The following is a 21,727-nucleotide window of genomic DNA, read 5'->3' as shown; positions in this document are numbered from 1 at the left end:
AGTAATGATGTTCTTCAATTAAGATGAAAATGACATCCTTTAATGAAATAAGTAAAGATAAGATATCAGCGTACTCTAGGTATGGTGTTTTGAAATAATAGAAACATGAACAATCAAAACATAGATATATATTACAATTTTTAGCTTCCTCAATTAATTTACAAATTTTAATAGACTACTTTTATACATTGATTTATGGTGCTTTATTTGTAAAGAAAATAAATATTTACTTAATATAAAACCATATTATGGCTTAATATTTTTATAGAACTGTATCTAAGCATTTTGGTTATTGCTTCTTGGTATCAAAGATACGAATAAAATACAATTAAGTGTACAAATATGTATTTATTTTTATTCATCAGTAAACTTTTTAAGGTCCAACACCTCTATCGCAGGAACATTTGCCATTCCTGCAAGCTCCCGTGCTCCAGCCCCTTGTGTTGCAGTACAGATTACAGTCCGTTCTGCATGAAGCCTGTATCGTCCTTGCTTGGCTCACTGGAATTCATATTTTAACCATTATCATTTAGCTGATAAAACGTATTAAATATTTTTTGAAGTGAAACTTCTTTAGGGGCGTTGAGAGTAAAATTTAAAGGTTTTTTATTTGTATTTGTTTGAAAGACGATTTTTGGTATCTTTGAATCTTGGCAAAGAAGTTTCTTGAACGTTCTGTCATGTGTGCTCGGCACACACACTCTTTTTTTTACGCTCTGTACTAAATGTAATTGACGTAAAAATATTAAACAAATATACATGTTGAAAAATATTTAATTCGAAAAAATTCGATCGCGAGGCGGGATTCGTAAAGCATTTGAATGGTGTAAAACTAAATATCTAATATACATTTCGGTAGGATACCAGACAAACTTTAATACAAATACTAAAAAAAATGTTGTGTGGTTTTATGAAACCACGGTAAAAGTGAAACTTAGGCACAAAATTATCGTATTTGTACGATAATTATCGTACGGTTCGACCGTCACGCGACATGCGCTACACAGACCAAAAAGTTTGAGACGATGTAATAAAAGTTTCACTTTAAAAAACTAGCTTGCGCATTTACAAAATATAGTGTACACAACCTGGCAAAGTTCAAAATAATAACAGGAAATTTATACATTTTGCACCAAACTGCACAACTCCAACTAAACGAAACAACAAACAAAAGCCCTTATCACTTATAATGAAAAGTTATTCACCATAGTACTCTCGATAAACATTGTTAAGCGGACATGTAAGATAATCTTTATGGAAGTGTACCGGAAAACTGTTTGTTTGTTTTGTGTTATATTACAAAAATAGCGTGTTTTCTTTTACTCGGAAGTAATATAACTCTAAGATTATTTCTCACGAATATAAACTTCTTTTTGTTAAGTCTAAGTCTAAGTTACGTAGTGTGTTTTAACAGTGATTTATTTTACCAATCGAAAGGGTAATAATTGTACCTACATCCTAAAAGAGTACCACAGTATAAAAATGCTATTTAGGTAATTGTAAATTTTTGATTTAACCAAAGTAATAAAAATAAACGACACGCAAATAACATTCAAACGACATTCAGACATAATAGAAAAATAATAATTGATGCAGTTAGGTATATTATTATAATTCATCTCTATTAATTTATAAAATACTAGCGGTCCGCCCCGGCTTCGCCCGTGGTACATATGAAAAATAGATGTTGGCCGATTCTCAGACTTACCCGATATGCACAGAAAATTTCATGAGAATCGGTCCACCCGTTTCGGAGGAGTATACAGACTAACATTGTGACACGAGAATTTTATATATAAGAAGATATAAATAATTATTAATCGAACATAATTATCATAAAATGCAAATAAATATCCATTCATTCTATCCATATAATATCTCATTCAAATAAAAATATGTGCTTTAATATTTATTTTCTTTTCGCTCTAATCCATGTCATATACATTGATTGATAATTGATAAAGGAATCGCATCGCATACACAAAGATAATTTGGAAAATCCAAAAGTGCACGCCTCATAATGTTTTTTTAATAAATATTTATTAATTATTATTTTTGTTTATTTAATAACAATTAAACCACATCGAATCAGACCCTGAAAAATGAAAGGGTTCTATTCCTGAGCATACTCAAGCGTAAGAGAAAAAAAAAGACTCGATTAGTAAAGTATTTTGGTCGCTATCGTGTTAACAAGAAAAAGGATCCGCACATACAGACACACGGACGTCCAAGACAGAACTTTTTTAAACTGTTTTTTAACTAGTTTAAATAACAAAAATGACATCAAAAATATCATGAACGTTAAAAATAGTGTTTTTTCTTAATATGTGTGTGTATGTATTATCTTACAAGTGCAATGTATGATACATAAAGACATTTTAAGTTTGAAAAATCAGATGTTTTGCGCGAAGTGACAGTAGTACCCACCTCAACGCTTCGCTTATGAGGCGTGCAAAAGATGGGTAGCGTTAACAAAATCAATCCCAAGGCTATGTGGGTTTCAATAATCTATTTATAAAAATACCGGTTTTCCTTTTCCAGTTGAAATTCTATAGCAAGTAGATACAATTTTTATTTTTAAGATTCACCAATCTAAATCTAATTTATTTAAATCCTTTATTAATACCTACCTACCTATAATAAAGTGAGAGTATTTCAGGTAAAAATAAATTATTTCACAGGTTATTCAAAAATCCAATAATGATTCTTAGTAACATCATAGTGAACTAGTTTTGGTTCGCAGAAAAATCCCCTATACGCTTAAATTTATTCATTTATTTTCTTTAATTAATTATCTATTAAAAAGCTGAGACGAATCAGTTGTAAAAACTTATTTCAATTCTTATTACGGCCTAATTTTACATAATATTGGTTTTCAGCTGGTGTTTACTAAGAATGCTAATCATTTTGCGACCTAGTTCGGAGGTAAACAAAACACGAGTAAAATTACTACATAATAATTTACCAGCTGTACTCGCGATTTTACCCGCATTGCTCCGCTCCCATTGGTCTTAAGGGGGCGCATAAAGCAAAATAACCAATCTTCTATTAGATGATACGTGTAATATGCAAGACCAAATCTAAAAAATAAAATATATATCAAACTAGATGATATGTTCAACGATATGTGACGATGTGTGTTATCGTGACAAAATCAAACGTTTATCTCGAGAAAAAATGAGCGCCAAAAGTGGTTTATCGCAGATAAAACCAAAACTAAAAGTAATTACACAAAATGCTCTGACAAATATCTTGCAAATGTTTTAATATAATTGTTTATGAAAAAAAAATCATAATAAGTATTACCATGTCAAGTAGAAAACGTAAAAGTGTGAAAATTAGAGCTAACTTGGTGATTTTTTTTTATCGAGTAAATTTTAATATTTTATGTTTTTGATTAAACAGAATCGTTGAACATATCATCTAGTTTGATATATATTTTATTTTTTAGATTTGGTCTTGCATATTACACGTATCATCTAATAGAAGATTGGTTATTTTGCTTTATGCGCCCCCTTAACGTGATGACGAAATATTTTTTCAAATCGTACCCGTAGTTTCTAAGATTATCGCGTTCATGCAAACAAAGAAATTCTTCAGCTTTATAATATTTGTATAGACTGTAGATTATAATTATACATTTATTGAAAATACCTAATCGTTAAACCGCCAACAAGCTTAACAATACACAAATGTACGATATCTTTAAAATTACATTTACATAATCGCATTTCCCACAAACCATGAATCACAATTACAGCTTTCACATTAACAAAATATGAACAGCAACAAATATTAATGATGAATCGCGTCGATATGCCATTACTGCTCGTAAGCGATAATTGTTCGACTGGAAACAAACATTTAATACACATTAGCTAATTACGTCGCTATGTTCGTGCCCTGAATTCTAATAGAATATTTGTTGAATTGGACCTACATTTTACTAGCTATTTGGCTATTTACAATTAATTTTAATTTGAACGTTGAAGGAACGCTTGGACCGTAGGACCATACTAGGATTCTACATACAACGTACCTACAGCTACGTAATGAAACGATTGCATTTAGTTTTTTTTTTGCTGTAATTGTTTTGTTTCTAATTTATTATCTATATAAAATATTATGGCTAGCATGAATGATAACCAAGGTGACGTTTTTAGTAATCAGATGTAAAAATAGCATATTTTTTTATTATTTTTAGTTGTTATCAACTCAACACTCTTTCAACTTTATGACTTATTTCAGCTCACCCATTTTAACTAAGTATCTACTTAGTTAAAATGGGTTCTCTAATGCCTATGGTGGATATCCACCATAGGTAGTAGTTTCTTTAATAATTTTATAATTAATAGTAATGTAAAACGAATTTTAGCATTCACAAAATGAATAGGTACGAAAACATAAAGAGTGCTAATTGCATATCTTTTCAGGCTTATTAGAACAATGAAATGAGATCACTCGCAAACATCTATGAGAACATTTATGTTTACACAAATAAGAAATAGGACAAGTCCTTCAAACAAATATATCGGGGGCAAAGTCTTAAAAATTACGCATAATTTTCCCCAAGGGTTAAATGCTGGTGTGCAGTTTTTGATCGTAAAATCTATTTTGTCGAGTGTGAGAGCCATAAATATGACATATTGGGTCTGTTAAAGACGACCGATTTTATCCATCGCTCAATAAATGATACGCTAATATATAAATGGAATGAAGGAAGGAAAACATTTAATAAAAATGCGTTGAGTCACCGCTTTATTCCGAGCTACGGGTTTTATTGTGACTATATAGATATGATGGGTTTAGGTATAACATGCCTTTTTTAAATATTAATGCAATGTCAATGCATCCTTTATTCGAATTTTATACATACAGATATTCTAATCGCACTTTTGTATTAGTCAGAAGGTAATTGCCGAATATTACTATTCGATTTCTGATAATAAGGTATTTTAAGATCTTGCCGGGAACAAATGTTTTATTTAAGTGTTTTATCTTGTACGAAGATAAACTGAACTCTTAAAATATATTAATTCGTAAACAGGGTAATAAGTATTGACAAAATATGTGACGTGCGATAAATAACTAAATTGTAGATACATTAAATAAGAAAGAATAAATAAAAGCCATAAAGATATCTCGTACACAAAAAAATAATCGAAACACACATAACTAGATCGAAAATACTAATATTGAATTGATATTAACATAATGTCATGCACAAAAATACGATATAGTTTATGTATAAAAAATAGATACCTGTTAATGCACAAATCACAATCAAAATGAAGAATAAAAGTCTCGTGAACGAAGCCATGTTGCAAACCACAATACTTTTATTTTGTAAACTTATTTATTTATAAAACAATTTGCTTTTCATTTTACACCAGTAATTGTTTTTAACTGATGCATGCTGCCTTATCAATAATACGAGAATTATTCACAGTACGTCGCGATTTATTGACTATATATTGATAAGACTGTTATTATGCAGTGATTCGTTTTAATGACTTTGAAAATTTATTTTCGCGCCATCTTGTAGACACTTTAAGAATGAATATAATTAAGTATCTGTAACTTGACAAATAACCCACTGAAACCACTCATTAGGGGGATTTTAATAGATAGTATTAGTTATAGTTAATTATTCAAAGTAAAAATTAATATACGTACTAAGTACTTATGATTGTAAGATACCCATCATATTATATTATTAGTAGGTACCATAGATTATTCAGAATGAATATGTATCTTAGAATTATTAACTTATTTATTATTTCGAGGAAGATATGTAAGTACTAAAAACTTATGATATGATATGTAACTATAGAATGAATTCACGAACATCTATTAAGTATCTACTAATTGCTTTTTTTATATAATATATATATATATAATCTATTTATTAATATTATGTAAATAGAGGAGAACTTATTTATATCTTTCCAAATAATCTTTCTTGGTTCTGACGTGCATGTACGTATGTCAAAAGACTAGCTGGCATACAATTCGCTGTTGCTGTATTTCGCTCTGCATACTCGCCTGTTGTTTCATATTATGCTTATTTTAGTTTAAATTTAAATAAGTTAACAAATTTTTTTTAATCAATTAATAATGCGAACTAAGAACAGGATAACCAGACGTACGAACACGAGTTTAACGAGTCAGAAAATTAATAACCACGACTCTAGGTATTACATATACGCACGATGTAACTAAATCAACCTATATAAGTTTATCTTATCAAATTAGCCGGTGCTTCCTTCTCCAGGAATACTTCAATTTAACAATAACAAACAACACAATGTCTATGATTCATTTAAGCATCAGGTTAAGTCCCGAACGAATGCTATATAAAGTTCCTGTACATTTATAATGTCTCAGTTCTTCCTGTCGAGTGTCGCGTATTTATTAGAATGGCTACTTCCAGTGTTTATTTTTTGTTTTTGTTCTTATTCACCGTTAATGGATACGTGACTGTGAATATCTATGAAGGTTTGTACTTACTATAACTAGAAAGTAAAAAAGTGGCTATTTATTTGGGTAGCTTAAAAAATATCAATCGTCCACGATATATTTAAGAAGGGGTCCTTGTTTTTCTTATGTTTCTGTAATTGCGTGATATAAAAAGGAATAAACAGTTTTTAGGCTGATAAATTAACCAGTCATCATATATTCGTAGGTGGGGGAATAAAAAAAACAACAAAAGATTTAAATCACTGTAAATATGACATATGTAGAGACTTCTGTCAGCAACTTGGCTACCACGGTGGAAGCTGTGTTGACGACCATTGCAAATGTGACTTTCAAGGTTATAGAAGTAATATTTATTACTGTTTTTATATAACAATGAAATATTTTAACCTTTCATCTTACTAATATTCTGAATGAGTAACAAATCGCTTTTGTAATAATGTATTAAAAAACGTCATAAACATAATAATATAACAAAACACATTTTGTTAATTGACAAAATATACATATAATTAACTTATTGTTTAACAAGTTTAATTAACTCTAAAATAAAAACCTATTATGTGCTCTATCAGTAAATAAAGGTGTCCTATATCAATTAATAATAATTAGACCATTTAAATTGGTCAGGGTTTTCAAACCAACAACGGCTTTCCGTTATTATCATGTTACTATTAAGCATATAATTATATCAAGTGATGAAAACGTCTATTTATATTCGTTTCCATTCTTGCAACATTTTTGAAATTTTTTAGCATCATCAAAAGCGGCCACATACAGGGTGTCCCAAAAAGTAGTGATGAACGGAAGCTGGGAGGTAGAGGACCTAGAGGGCTATCCGAATCACCCCCATGTATGTTATGCGATTTTTCGTATTTTCGGAGTTATGACGTTTTTTTTCAATTTTTCATCTATCGCTGAGTACGATGAGATTTTTATTTATGGTGACGTGAATTATTGCGCTAGATGCTTGATTTTTTTTTTGTGTGCTAAGCTGAAAGATAGGCCAATTCAGTATGGTAACATTTACTATCGTTAGATCTTCGAATGGAATAAAAAAAAAGAATTTAATGCCAAGAAAGATAAAATTACCCAGTACGTTCACAACTTCAAGGGCCCATAAAAAATAAAATCACATAAAAAAAGTTTTCCATTTGGCCTTTAAAAACTTGCTCTATCTATCAGGTAGCTACCCTAAAAATTTCATTTTATTATTCAGAAGGTTTCAATCGAAAAATTTTAATCTAAATGTGGTAAGTGCAAAAATTTTATTAACATGATGATCATTAAAACCAAATTAAAACCAATAAATAGGTGTTTAATTACCAGAAATTTTTAAAATAACCCCGCTGTTGCTCAATGTAAGTGCGACATCACCGTAAAAAGTTGTCTTTTAAATGTCTGAATGCCCTTTTATCATTTTTAATGGTTACTTCAGCTACTATGAATTTTCGGGTTATTTCGTCCAAATTGTGGCATTCTCTCAAGTAGCCGTGGTCTTTTTAGTATCCTCATTGAAATAAATCAATGGGGTTTAGGTCGAGGGACCTGTGAGGGGCAGGCGTCACCGGCGCATGCGCAGGCTGCAACGACCAATCCATCTTTCAGGGTATCTTTGCCCTTTAGCCTGGCTTCCACGGTCCCCGGTACATAAACTCTATCGATTTTTTTCCGTGGGGATACTACAAAGACTAGAGACTGCCACAATATGGACGAAATAACCCGGAAATTCACAGTAGCAAAAGAAACCACTAAAATGATAAAAGGGCATTCATACATTTAAAAGACAACTTTTTACGGTGATGTCGCACTTGCACTGGGCAACAGCGGGGTCATTTTAAAAATTTATGGTAATTAAACACCTTGTTATTGGTTTTAATTTGTTTTTACATATTAATCATCATGTTAATTCAATTTTTGCACTTACCACATTTAGATTTCAATTTTTCGATTGAAGCCTTCTGAATAATAAAATGAAATTTTCAGGGTAGCTACCTGATAGATAGAGCAAGTTTTTAAAAGCCAAATGGAAAACTTTTTTTATGTGATTTTATTTTTTTACGGGCCCTTGAAGTGGTGAGCATACTGGGTAATTTTATCTTTCTTGGCATTTAATTCTTTTTTTATTCCATTCAAATATCTAACGATAGTAAATGTTACCATACTGAATTGGCCTATCTTTCAGCTTAGCAAACAAAAAAAAAATCAAGCATCTAGCGCAATAATTGACGTCACCATGAGTGAAAATATCATCGTACTCGGCGATAAGTGAAAAATTGAAAAAAACGTCATAACTCCAAAAATACGAAAAATCGCATAACATACATGGGGGTGATTCGGATAGCCCTCTAGGTCCTCTACCTCCCAGCTTCCGTTCATCACTACTTTTTGGGACACCCTGTATAGCGCCTATTGGTAGTAGCGTTAAATATAAGATAGCATTTTTCGATGAATTCGAACATGTAGTTGAGATAAACTAATTAAAACAAACAAACTCTGCAGATATAGGGAAAATTGAGGAAGTTATAATAATCAATAGAAACACTAACATAAACCAAAAAAACATATAGATAAATGCACCGACCGCGGCATGCCTAATAGTTTTACGAAACTGGATATTCCGTAAAACACGTAATATTCAATGTATAGATGCAGACCACAATGCAGACGATATTAAGAAAGAAGTTGAGGCCTGCAACCCAGCGACTTGCATGCAACTTTGTCAGAGGATGGGATACACTAGTGGAGAGTGTATTGACGACAGATGTCAATGCGACAAACTTCTCGCTGATTCTGGTATGTATATGAAAGCTAAATTGGTTACGAGGAGTCTTTTTCAAGTAGTAGGTGTTGCCATAATTGCTGAGGAATATTAAAAAAATAAGTTTATAAATGTGAAAAAAACTCGACTGTTCATTTATATAGCTTATGTAACTACCACAATTCCGATGATTGCAAAGACATCTCATAAATAAAAATCCGTCAAGCTGGCTTGGCTTGGCTTGACTGTACGGCGTGGCAAAGAATTACATATACATACAATCAAAAAACATAACCCTCTTATATATTATAATTCAGTAGGACTCAATAGAAAAAATAATACAAATACAAATCCGTTAGAATATTTGCCTAAATGTTTAAAATCTAAAAAAAAACATCAAACCAAAAAAAATACATATTAAATTAAAAAAAAAAATAGACAGCATAGCAATAAAGAATTGAATCGTAAAAATCCCCTACACTAACCGTGCCCCTCTCAAGGGAGCAGTATTTGTTAGTGTTGATTACATTAATTGCAATTACGCGTAAGTGTTCATTTATATCGTTAAAGATAAAAGGATCATGGTTATGCGTTTTGCTTATAACTAAGACTTTATTTTGTTGGGGTTTGTGCGTTGAAAAAGAAATACATTAAAAAAAAATAAAAGTTTATTTGACTCAAAAAACAAAAGCACAAGGTGTATACAGATCTTATTTGCAGGTACATAAATTTTTATTTTACATACAGAGTTTAAACAACATTGTTTTAATTATATTTAAAACATATTATTAGGCATTTCATCCATTAGTTTTCGTAAGTTGGTAGAATGTTTTCCTTCAATCAATTTTATTTTGCACGCTCGTCTTTCAAATCTCCCACTTATTGATGATTAAAGTTTAAACCACTGATCTACTATTGATCTTGATGTTCTATAGAAATTACTATTTATTCTTTAGATTTAAATGAACAAACAGCGTTACGCGGCTGCGACTATAGAGCATGTGACCAAACATGCCGGCGGCTTGGCTTCCCTGGAGGCGTTTGCGTGGGTGACAAATGCAAATGTGATAATTTCCTCAACCATGAAATTAGTAAAGGTATTTTTTATATTTAACATATATATTTTTATATTTAACTATACGCATTTTTCTTATCTAGTATACTAGGTAAAGATAACGCGTCTAAAAATGACCACATTAATTAATACAAAACTTTTGAATTAATATTCAACTTCGAAACTCGAATTATAACTAAATGCATAAACTTTTCATTAAAGATACAGATAAACCTGAAGTAAATAGTTATATACATGGCTGTAACTCCCAAGAATGTGATCAACTATGTCGTCGCTTTGGATACCCGGGAGGGATGTGTGTGGAAGACAAATGCAAGTGTGGCAATGTCTTTATGGAAGCTGTTGATGGTATTTTTTTCCAAATAAAATATTATTAGTTACTGAAAATATAACAAACACGCTATAAATATTCTGATATTTTAAACGATAGATAAGCTAAAATACAGATTTATGTATCGAGAAGCTGTGAAACTGACCACTTATGAACTAGCAAATACTTAATACAATTTCCATCTTAATTACAGATATTCACCAATCTAAGATTCGAAGTTGCAACTACCAGGAATGTAATCAAAGATGTCGCCGGCTTGGATTCCCTGGGGGCGTGTGTGTGAACAATAAATGCAAATGTGATAATTTCGCATTTGATGAAGGTAATTCTTTCATTATTTTCATCATACAATTTTTATAAGTAGTGTTCTAAAATCTTGCTGTCAAATTATGCCGCTATCATTTTCATTGCACTTCAAAAACGAAGAGGTTCTCAAATCAACTGTCTTTTTTAAGTTTGTTACCACTAACTTTTCGACTAGATGAATCGATTTTGAAAATTAATTTATTAATTTGAAAGCTGCGTGCCTCTCCTGTGAAATTAATTAATTTTGGTCAAATTCTGACCATTGAAGACGATTTAGATTTTTGTAAAAAAATATTTTTACAATGCAATCTTTTTAGGAAGTACAATATTAATTAATAACAATCAGTCCTTGCTAACTTTATTCAAACTACTGACTTTTTTAATTTAAAGATACTGATGATAATAATGAATCTGGCGAGTTAACAACCTGTATCTATAAAGAATGTGATCAGAGATGTAGAATGCTCGGCTTTCCGGGTGGTGCGTGTGTTGGCGATAACTGCAAATGTGATATATTATATCAGACTGAAGCACCTGAAATAACTGGTAAGGTTTTAAAAGATGTGTAATGAACCCAAAACACATTTTTAAAAAGTCACTTTTAGGAAGAGTCTAACAAATTTAAAATTAAATACTTCAGTTAAGAATGGTTCGGTCAAGCGTCTTATAATGGATAAAATGACAGCAGGTATAAAGAGTAGAAATTTTCTATAGGTTTTCTCCTCCAGGGGGAAGTAGGTACTTCATATACTCGTGATAGCAAACTTTGCTGAAAGGAAACATTCTTTTATCTTAAAAAGAAATAGAACTGCAATTATAGACTTTTGAAAATTCATTTGCTATGCCCGAGAAGCAAACTTACTAAAAATTATCATCAAAATAAAAATAAAAATGTTATCACGAAATGAACTATTCCTTGTTAATCACATAGTCGTACTTAGTACTCCAACCATATAAACACTATTATTTCTCCATCACGTCTAGATTCAGCTAAAATCAATAGTGAATATAGCAGCTGTAATTACCGAGAGTGCGACAGAAGATGCCGCCGTCTCAAATTTCCCGGAGGAGCTTGTGTGAATAACAGATGCAAATGCGACAATTTCCGACTAAGCGTTGATGGTAAATGTAATTCATTTACTTAAGAATCTTCAGAAAAAATTCGTATGCGAAAAAAATTTGAGCTAGGGTTGCCAAGCGAGGGCAAACATAATTAAATTTAATATTTGTTAAGTAAAGTATTTTCCAATGTAAAATACCACCAAACCATCAGAAACTTAAACATAAAGTAATATCAATTTATTCGAAAATAAAAGTCAAAAAGCATCATTTTCAACTACACACATTAATCTTTAGCTAGCATAATATTGTCTAGGTCTATTTATGTAATTCATTATTAACCGACTAAATTCGAAAGGCAGTTCCAGTATCTATGTTTTAACAAGAAACCAAACTCTCTAGATACGACAAGAAGCGCGATAGACAACATTCCCGAAGCCATGAAATGTAATTCGACCGTGTGTCAAACGACATGCAAATACGAGGGGCTGACCAGTGGTTTGTGTATAGAGAACGAATGCTACTGTGATATGGAAGGTAATTAGAATAACAATCTTATAAATGGAATAACATCTATAGATCTAAGTATCAAGATAAAATCGCCAGTTTTATTGCATGGTGATATCCCCAGCGCATTTTCCAACTTGGCTTCCACGGGGTTACCGCGCTATTCGTAAGTCATCTAGGGGGCACAGATCATGGTCTACTTTTATCTGTACTGGGCTATAATTGGCCTTTTATGACTTTCAGTTTTCAATTTAGACATCACGCCCGGTTTATTATATCTCTAAGTATGTCTTAAAATATTGAGATCCATTTTTGTTAAGTGGGTAATATGTGTATGGAATGTTTTGTTCCGAGGTGCAGTTATTTATAGAATAGGAGATTAATCTCGGAACTGAAATTAAGTCGCTATATCTAGAATTCCACAAACTTGTCCTATAATACCTGCAGAATATTATTAACATTATTCTAAATCGAACTATTTACCGACCCTGATATTGTGTGGACTGTAGTTACCGCGGCCTACTCCTTATAATATATTTTACATTTGTTTTTTATTTTAAGAATAAAACTACATATTTTGTTACAGATGTAGAAGAAAAACCTTCCCTTCGAACCTGTGACGTAATTGCGTGTAATATCATGTGCCAGAGCCTCAATTACATCGGAGGCATGTGCCAGGGTGACGGCTGCATGTGTTATTAATGCCTTACTTTCCAATTATATAGATTCTAAATTGAAATCAGTTTTACGGAGACTTTTTCTATCATCATGTTGAACAAATCAATCAAGTGTATTATTGCTACACATCAATCGTTAAATTCGTTATAGTTTTAATTTAATAATAGAAATAAATTGAAATATAATATATACTTTGGATTACGTTATTTGAATGATATTTTATATTTCCTCAATATTTCTCTGGATTACGCACATTATACGGACAGTAACGACTTCATTCCATACCCAAAGTGAACCTTCGAAAAGGTCTCAATAAAACAGCGGACTATTTAAGAGAAAAGTATAAACTGTTCAAATAGCGATGGGACCAGATTCGCAGTTCAATATTAACAAACGTCCAGTGAAAATGACCCGGCCAAGCTGTAATTTTCTATTTACGACCCATAAAAGCATTCATTCCTGCACTTGCTATTGGAAGACCGTTTCCAACGCCTCTAAATTATATATCGCTGAGGAATTTAGTATCGTGAACGTATTTAACCTTTTTACGCTGCCTACGTTTGTCTATTTTGAAAACTTTTGTTGTTGTATGTAGGTATACAAATAGTGCTTCTAGAGCTTTATTGGGGCTCTATTGTGTATTGAACTCTTTTATAAAATTGAAATTAACTACAAAATTTAAGTACCTAAGTACCTTAGTAATAAGTAACCTGTATTATTAACTATAGTACGCAAATTTTCTTCAGTTATATTCATTAATGTAGTGTTCAAGCTAACTCTCCTTAAAACTCACTACAAAATGTGTTTATTTTAACTCGTTATATTCACATTGTTTCCGCTCGTTCACACACAATAATTAGGTAACCCGTATACAAACGACTTATTCAAAAAGTCGCTCGACAAACGTACGTGACTCATATTAATTTAGCCAAGTTTTAATTAGAGACCCGAATTCAAACCTTCTTACAACTAACTTAATTAACTCCCAAGAACTAACAGTCGCCGGGGTAACTGCGCGTAGGTACACAAATTATAATTATCTATACCAACTCTTCACGTTAGACGAAATTAAGTAATAAGCCTACCGAACGTAGTATTCATAGAAATTGCCCATTAAACTTAAGCGAAGTGTATATAGTTTGAGTGGTTTCGATGCTCGCTAGAGGATCTTATTTCAAAGCGGTTATATTGCGATAGTATTTCATGCTTAACAATGAAAAGTTTCACGCAGACGATTACCTAACCTAATTACCTTTTGGATTATACCTGTGGTTATACCTATTTTGATATTTCTACTTACTTAAATTTAAAGATGAGAAATCGCTGGCGGGGTTACAATACCCGCGGTCTCACATAACATAGGGTCATTTTCTCCAGAGCTACATTATGTCGTAGTCAAAAAAAAAATTATGCCTAAAATCAAACAAAAAAAACATTTAAAAATCATGGCTTTCTGTAACAATTGTGTATCTGCTCGTCGTTAGTTCCCAAAGTAAATCGTTCCTAACAAAACAAAAAATAAAACATTATAAAAAGGACTTTTAAATTATTAATGAGGACAATATAATTATGTACTTACTTATCAATGGTCAATAAATTACTTTTGACAAGTAGTCCATTGAATAAAAAGTTCTAGAGTGCGTGAGTTAGTAACGTAAGATGTTTCTTCGGAAACATGTCAAGAGTCCCTAGGTAATAAACATACTAAAACCCCGGGACACTAGGAGGAGCCCCGGAGTGGGGGGAGGGGGGGAATGGGTCCATTTTTTTATTTTTCGCTTAAATCTCAAAAACGGTACATGTTAGAGAAAAACTTTCAAAGAAAAGTTGAAAGGCCATAAAATTATCTACAAGTTGTACCTCAATCATTTTTTCCTATATCCTACCGTTTCTGAGTTATACGCAGTAAAAAATGATTTTGGCTCAAACAATTTCCCCATACTACACATCAATCGATCAAAAAATATTTCTTTCTTACAAAAAACTCAAATGTGCAACTTGTGACCGATACTGATAGATTGCTCTTAATAAGGTCTATAATTGGTAAAATAAACACATTCCTCCATGGAAGCCTTTAGGAGGAATCGATTGTCAAAATATTATATTAGGGTAGTTTGAGTTACTGAACTTGATCTTTTTATTTTTTTCTTCCAAAAAACTCAAAAGTGCAACTTGTGACCAGTACAGATAGATTGCTCATAATTAGGTCTATCATTGATAAAAATACCAGATTCCAGCACGGAGGCGTTTACGGGGAATTGAATTTTATTAGGGTAGTTACGATACTTGAACTTTTTATTTTTTTTTCTTCCAAAAAACTCAAAAGTGCAACTTGTGACCGGTACTGATAGATTGCTCTTAATTAGGTCTATAATTGGTAAAATAAACACATTCCTCCATGGAAGCCTTTAGGAGGAATCGATTGTCAAAATATTATATTAGGGTAGTTTGAGTTACTGAACTTGATCTTTTTATTTTTTTCTTCCAAAAAACTCAAAAGTGCAACTTGTGACCGGTACTGATAGATTGCTCTTAATTAGGTCTATAATTGGTAAAATAAACACATTCCTCCATGGAAGCCTTTAGGAGGAATCGATTGTCAAAATATTATATTAGGGTAGTTTGAGTTACTGAACTTGATCCTTTTATTTTTTTCTTCGAAAAAACTCAACAGTGCAACTTGTGACCGGTACAGATAGATTACTCATAATTAGGTCTATCATTGATAAAAATACTAGATTCCACCACGGAGGCGTTTACGGGGAATTGAATTTTATTAGGGTAGTTACGATACTTGAACTTTCTATTTTTTTTCTTCCAAAAAACTCAAAAGTGCAACTTGTGACCGGTACCTATAGATTGCTCATAATTAGGTCTATCATTGATAAAAAAACCAGATTCCACCATGGAGGCGTTTAGGAGGTATTGAATTTTATTAGGGTATAGTTACGATACTTGAACTTTTTAACTAACTACCCTAATAAAATTCAATTCCCCGTAAACGCCTCCATGGTGGAATCTGGTATTTTTATCAATGATAGACCTAATTATGAGCAATCTATCTGTACCGGTCACAAGTTGCACTTTTGAGTTTTTTGGAAGAAAAAAAATAAAAAGTTCAAGTATCGTAACTACCCTGATAAAATTCAATTCCCCGTAAACGCCTCCGTGGTGGAATCTGGTATTTTTATCAATGATAGACCTAATTATGAGCAATCTATCAGTACCGGTCACAAGTTGCACTTTTGAGTTTTTTGGAAGAAAAAAATAAAAAGATCAAGTTCAGTAACTCAAACTGCCCTAATATAATATTTTGACAATCGATTCCTCCTATAGGCTTCCATTGAGGAATGTGTTTATTTTACCAATTATAGACCTAATCAAGAGCAATCTATCAGTACCGGTCACAAGTTGCACATTTGAGTTTTTTGGAAGAAAGAAATATTTTTTGATCGATTGATGTGTAGTATGGGGAAATTGTTTGAGCCAAAATCATTTTTTACTGCGTATAACTCAGAAACGGTAGGATATAGGAAAAAATGATTGAGGTACAACTTGTAGATAATTTTATGGCCTTTCAACTTTTCCTTGAAAGTTTTTCTCTAACATGTACCGTTTTTGAGATTTAAGCGAAAAATGAAAAAATGGACCCATTCCCCCCCTCCCCCCACTCCGGGGCTCCTCCTAGTGTCCCGGGGTTTTAGTATGTTTATTACCTAGGGACTCTTGATATGTTTCCGAAGAAACATCTTACGTTACTAACTCACGCACTCTAGACCCCCCTTGGAGGGACTCATTCAATGGACTAAAGTTACTAACTTAATTAATTGAATGGAAATCGTTTATTGAGTTTTGGCAGTTTGACACTTGAAAATCCGCTATGAACGTTCTTAATTTAATTTAACGTCACCGCACAGATAAAACCAAATTGTAATCGTTGAAAAAAATAATTAAGTACCAAAAATTATTTAAAAAAATGTCTAAATTTAACATTTGAATGTAAAACGTAACTATAATATTTATAGTAATTAAATTTTTAAACTCAGATACATCTGTATGTTTGTTATGCATCTGTATAACAAACATAATTACTTATACAAATATTTAACAATAAACTAAGTATTCCAGAATAGTCACTAGTTTTCTTTTTTTTAAATTGTGTCACATTTTTAAACGATTGTCGAATTCTGAAAACCTACCTCGATAGAATAGTAAATAGGATAAAGATTTTTATATCCCCATGAGCGTGCTTGAGAATATTTTTCAGCTCAATGAACTAGAAAATGTGACGTCATCCTTGTAAGTATAAAAAGAGGATTTATTAGTGCAATTTCTAAATTGATACATTTAAACCATTCGTCAAACGCAGCAACGGCAAAACGTACTTAAACGAATTTATAAAACCGGCCAAGTGCGAGTCGGGCTCGCGCACAAAGGGTTCCGTAGCAGCAAATATAATAAATTACAGTTAAATCAACCTATCTCAAAAACTATAAGAGATACTTTGATCAAACCAAAAATCGTTGAAAGAGTTAATTAGCATGCATCACCTCTATTTTTTTTAGAATTTTATACCCCGTAGTTATAAAAATAGAGGGGGGGGGACATACTTTTTACGACTTTGAGAGCTGATATCTCAAAAACCGTTCACTTTAAGAAAAATGTTTTTTAGAAAACTTTATATCATTTTAAAAGACCTTTCCATTGATACCCCACACGGGTATGTACATCGAAAAAAAAAATTTCATCCCTCAGTTACATGTATGGGGGGCCCCACCCCCAATTCTTTTTTTTACTATTTAGTGTCATATTTTTGTAGCGGTTCATACAACACATATTCCCATCAAATTTCATCACTGTAGTACTTATAGTTTCCGAGTAAATCGGCTGTGACAGACGGACAGACGGACAGACGGACAGACGGACATGACGAAACTATAAGGGTTCCGTTTTTGCCATTTTGGCTACGGAACCCTAAAAAAGTAACATTGCGAAATGAAAATTAATTATTACTCACAGTAGATGGGAATAAATTCATGATACCGTTTAGAATAACTTTTTCTCATTTTTACATAAGTACCTACAGGTTTTTGCAAAATCAATATTCATTTCAAAGTACTGTATAATATGTATTTGTTATATTCTGTAAACGTATTAAAGTCATGAGTAAATAACATATTCGGCATCTCGTTTCCATTTCATTAGATATAAAAAATTTTCTTGAGCTAAAATTTCAGCAATTGAACTAGAATTAAGGCCTAATTTCAATTCTATTGTGCACGATTAATATTTGGAACTGAAACTCCCAAATGGGTTGAACGCTTGAGTTAAATTAAATCGGGGATCGACCTGGGACTTCAAATTATAATGTTTTTGGCAAAGTCGTATTATACTTGCTTTTTAACTTTAAATGTTATGTAATATGTTAAAGCTCTTATAGTTTACCTCTTAGGTTTACCTAAATCTTTTCCATCAAATATATTAGCAGACTTTTAAAACTTTAAAAGATTTGACTGTGAATGAGGCAATTTTTCAATTATTACATGAGTTTATTCTTCAAGCTATATTCGCGATTGCTTCTTGATTAATCTCTGAAGCTAAAGTTATCAACATAAATCCTAGACATGTTTTAATGTCGTCCGGTGACGCAATAAACGTGGGAAGTAATTAATTTGGGGAACGCGGCGACGCGGCGCGCCGTGAGATGAGTATCAAACCAAAATGTAGGGAGACATTTTATACATCTCACTGACCAGGAACGTTATAACTTATAAGGGTGCCTTGTTAAAATTTAAGCGCTAACAACGCTATTAATGTATAGTCTCATTTATAGCGTTGTTAGCGCTTAAATTTTTCCCTTTTCTGTTTTGCGGATAGCTACCTACATGGCAGATATGACAATTGATTTAAATAACTAGTACTATAGGAAATGCGATCAATACCTATTTAAAACAGGAATCTAAAATATTATGTTAACCAAAGAAAAATATGATATTTAGGAACTCCTTCTCGATATGGTTCGAATTGAAAAAAATATTTTTAGTTGCATAGTCCATAAATGGAAGGCGGAAGGAAGGCTTCAAAATATCCAGCTACGACTAACAGGAGCGGAGCAACAATGAAAAAATACTTACTTAACAATGACATGTCAATAACATAACATTTTTAGACGACGCGTTATAACAAACTTAACTGTTATTCAGGTCTGCTAATTACTATTGTACGGGATAAGTAGTACTTGTTGCTGGCATCCCCGAAGAGTTAAATCATTTACCCGAAGTTACTCTCTTGAGGAAACCTTCAAAGATAGGCATTGCAAAGCTATGTTCCATAGATCATAGGAGTCGAGTTTATTATACATCGTCTCGACTGTAATCCCCGGGGTGGTCAAACCTCGATACCAACTGCCGTATAACCACATTTCACCGAGTTTTGGTACCCAAATAAACCGTATTTACCGCTGTGAATTTACTTGCCTCAGTTTAGATAGTATCTATCTTTTTAATCATTCTTTTAGAACCTGTGGAAACCTAGCTTTTGGTGGCAAAGACTCAAAATATAATTAACTAAGATAATTAATATCACCATTATTATCATGTGATATCTGTCATATTTTCAAAATACTGTCCGCGCTTAGCAGACTGTTGTTTTCACAAGGTTTCATACAAAAATGCGACTAATATGTTTCTTTACGTTTGTGTACTTTATTTCAACTACATTATTTGATATGGTTATAAAACTTTTCGTGAAAAACCTTTAGAGCCTAGCTCTCAGTGACGTTGTACGCTAGAAAATTTTCAAGCATTTTACTGGCAAGATACTGTCCATAGTATAATTCTTAAAAATTCAATCATGTAGCTACCAACATATAAACTTATCAAGTTATTCAATTCAAAGATAAACTATAATCATGTAAATTTTCAGTCTCATTCAACCTCCATTCATCTTCTGTATTATTTTTTCAGAATTTCCTTGAACAAATACCTCTTAACGTCACAATAAACAGATAACACATGAGTGTATATACAAGGTATATACCGAAGAATAATATCACTTCGTTAATAGACTAGAAGGCACACGTAGCAAGCTATGCCGAATATTTCGTATCAGTCGAACGATCGCAAATGGGCCCGCAATATCGGAATACCGACGCCACGGCATTTGCTCGCTAGTTCCGTGTTAATATCGCCCTTAATTACAAAAGGTTTCTACCTGAAAACGTGACTATCTCTTAATAAAGAATACAAACCTTTTCTGAAGAACTTTACTTCGCTATACTCCTACTGTTATGTATTGTTCGTGTGCGTAGTAATGATAAACTGGATAGGAATTGTTTTGTAACTACTCTATTATCAGTTTCATTTGAAGTATGGAATGTATTTGTAATCAAAAATTAATTAGACACGGGAAAGTAAAACAAAATTCCGCTCAACATTTATTTATAGATGTACGTTGTCTAATTTAAAATTGTTTACAAAATACGTTCAAATTTCATTCTACGCAGTAACCATAACAAGGAATAAAAAGAAATTCGTAGAACGTGACAACGATTTATATTAAAAACATTCCTTATCCTGTTTTAACGGTGATTCATCATAAACAAACGATTTAACATCGTTCAAATGATCGTAATTACGCTCCATCTTATTTATCTTAATCCTCCTAAGCGCTAACAACCCTTCCGACTTCGCTTTAAACAAATCCTTTCTATCAATCAGTACCCTGCAACAATTAAACGCAATGCCCGACAAATATTTAGGCTCAATTTGTAACAATCCCCTTGCTTAATTGATTACTCATTGTTGATCCTGTTAGTTTTAACCTCGTAAATAATTGTTCTTCAATAGACGTTGTTTATTGTAATAAGGAAGTTGGTTCTTGATATAATATGTACAAACAATTTTTTTACTAGACACTAGTTTACTTTCCTGTAGAGATAGGTCTAAAATTCACACTAGTAACTAATATATTTTTTCTTACTTATTGTCAAAATGAATAGCTCCATTTTCATTTCTAACTATAGTAGGTAAGTAACTAGGTAGTTACTTACAAATAGATACTATTTAGGTTGTCAACATGCACAGAAAAGTTATATCAATACTTTAACAAGAATTATAAAATATACAAAAGTAACTAGGTACGTGGACTTATCCAACAGACGGCAATAAAAAAATATAAAAAATTAAAAACATAATCTGTTCACTGGATTGTAGTCCATTGAATAAAAAGTTCTAGAGTGCGTGAGTTAGTAACGTAAGATGTTTCTTCGGAAACATGTCAAGAGTCCCTAGGTAATAAACATACTAAAACCCCGGGACACTAGGAGGAGCCCCGGAGTGGGGGGAGGGGGGGAATGGGTCCATTTTTTTATTTTTCGCTTAAATCTCAAAAACGGTACATGTTAGAGAAAAACTTTCAAAGAAAAGTTGAAAGGCCATAAAATTATCTACAAGTTGTACCTCAATCATTTTTTCCTATATCCTACCGTTTCTGAGTTATACGCAGTAAAAAATGATTTTGGCTCAAACAATTT

General features: G+C 32.1%; 1 protein-coding gene and 1 long non-coding RNA gene across 3 annotated transcripts; one reads left to right on the top strand and one right to left on the bottom strand.

The window, feature by feature from the left end:
* Positions 1-330: 330 nt before the first annotated feature.
* LOC149482457 (uncharacterized) lies at positions 331-5,466 on the bottom strand. Its single transcript, XR_016316755.1, has 2 exons — positions 5,263-5,466; positions 331-501 (listed from the first exon to the last, which is right to left on the bottom strand). It is a non-coding gene; the product is annotated as an uncharacterized LOC149482457 (long non-coding RNA).
* An 873-nt stretch (positions 5,467-6,339) lies between these two features.
* Positions 6,340-13,362, top strand: LOC149482456 (uncharacterized). Of its 2 annotated transcripts, XM_089703892.1 has the most exons (9): positions 6,343-6,498; positions 9,127-9,273; positions 10,195-10,335; positions 10,515-10,661; positions 10,838-10,966; positions 11,341-11,496; positions 11,935-12,072; positions 12,412-12,546; positions 13,103-13,361. In XM_089703892.1, exons 1-9 carry the CDS (start codon positions 6,420-6,422, stop codon positions 13,216-13,218), a joined length of 1,188 nt encoding a protein of 395 aa, XP_089560018.1. In that variant the 5' UTR covers positions 6,343-6,419; the 3' UTR covers positions 13,219-13,361. The 2 variants fall into 2 exon arrangements, with proteins under 2 accessions (XP_089560019.1, XP_089560018.1); XM_089703893.1 differs by lacking the exon at positions 11,341-11,496 and having other exon boundaries at positions 6,340-6,498; positions 13,103-13,362.
* The last annotated feature ends 8,365 nt before the right edge of the window (positions 13,363-21,727 follow it).

The sequence above is a fragment of the Colias philodice genome, chromosome 15 (assembly GCF_061535455.1).
Source record: "Colias philodice isolate Cphi_HAF_F1 chromosome 15, ilColPhil1 Martin Lab GWU primary, whole genome shotgun sequence".
In the NCBI taxonomy this organism is placed as follows: domain Eukaryota; kingdom Metazoa; phylum Arthropoda; class Insecta; order Lepidoptera; family Pieridae; genus Colias; species Colias philodice.
Note: the sequence above shows the minus strand (reverse complement) of the source record. Positions and strands in the feature narration are given on the sequence as shown.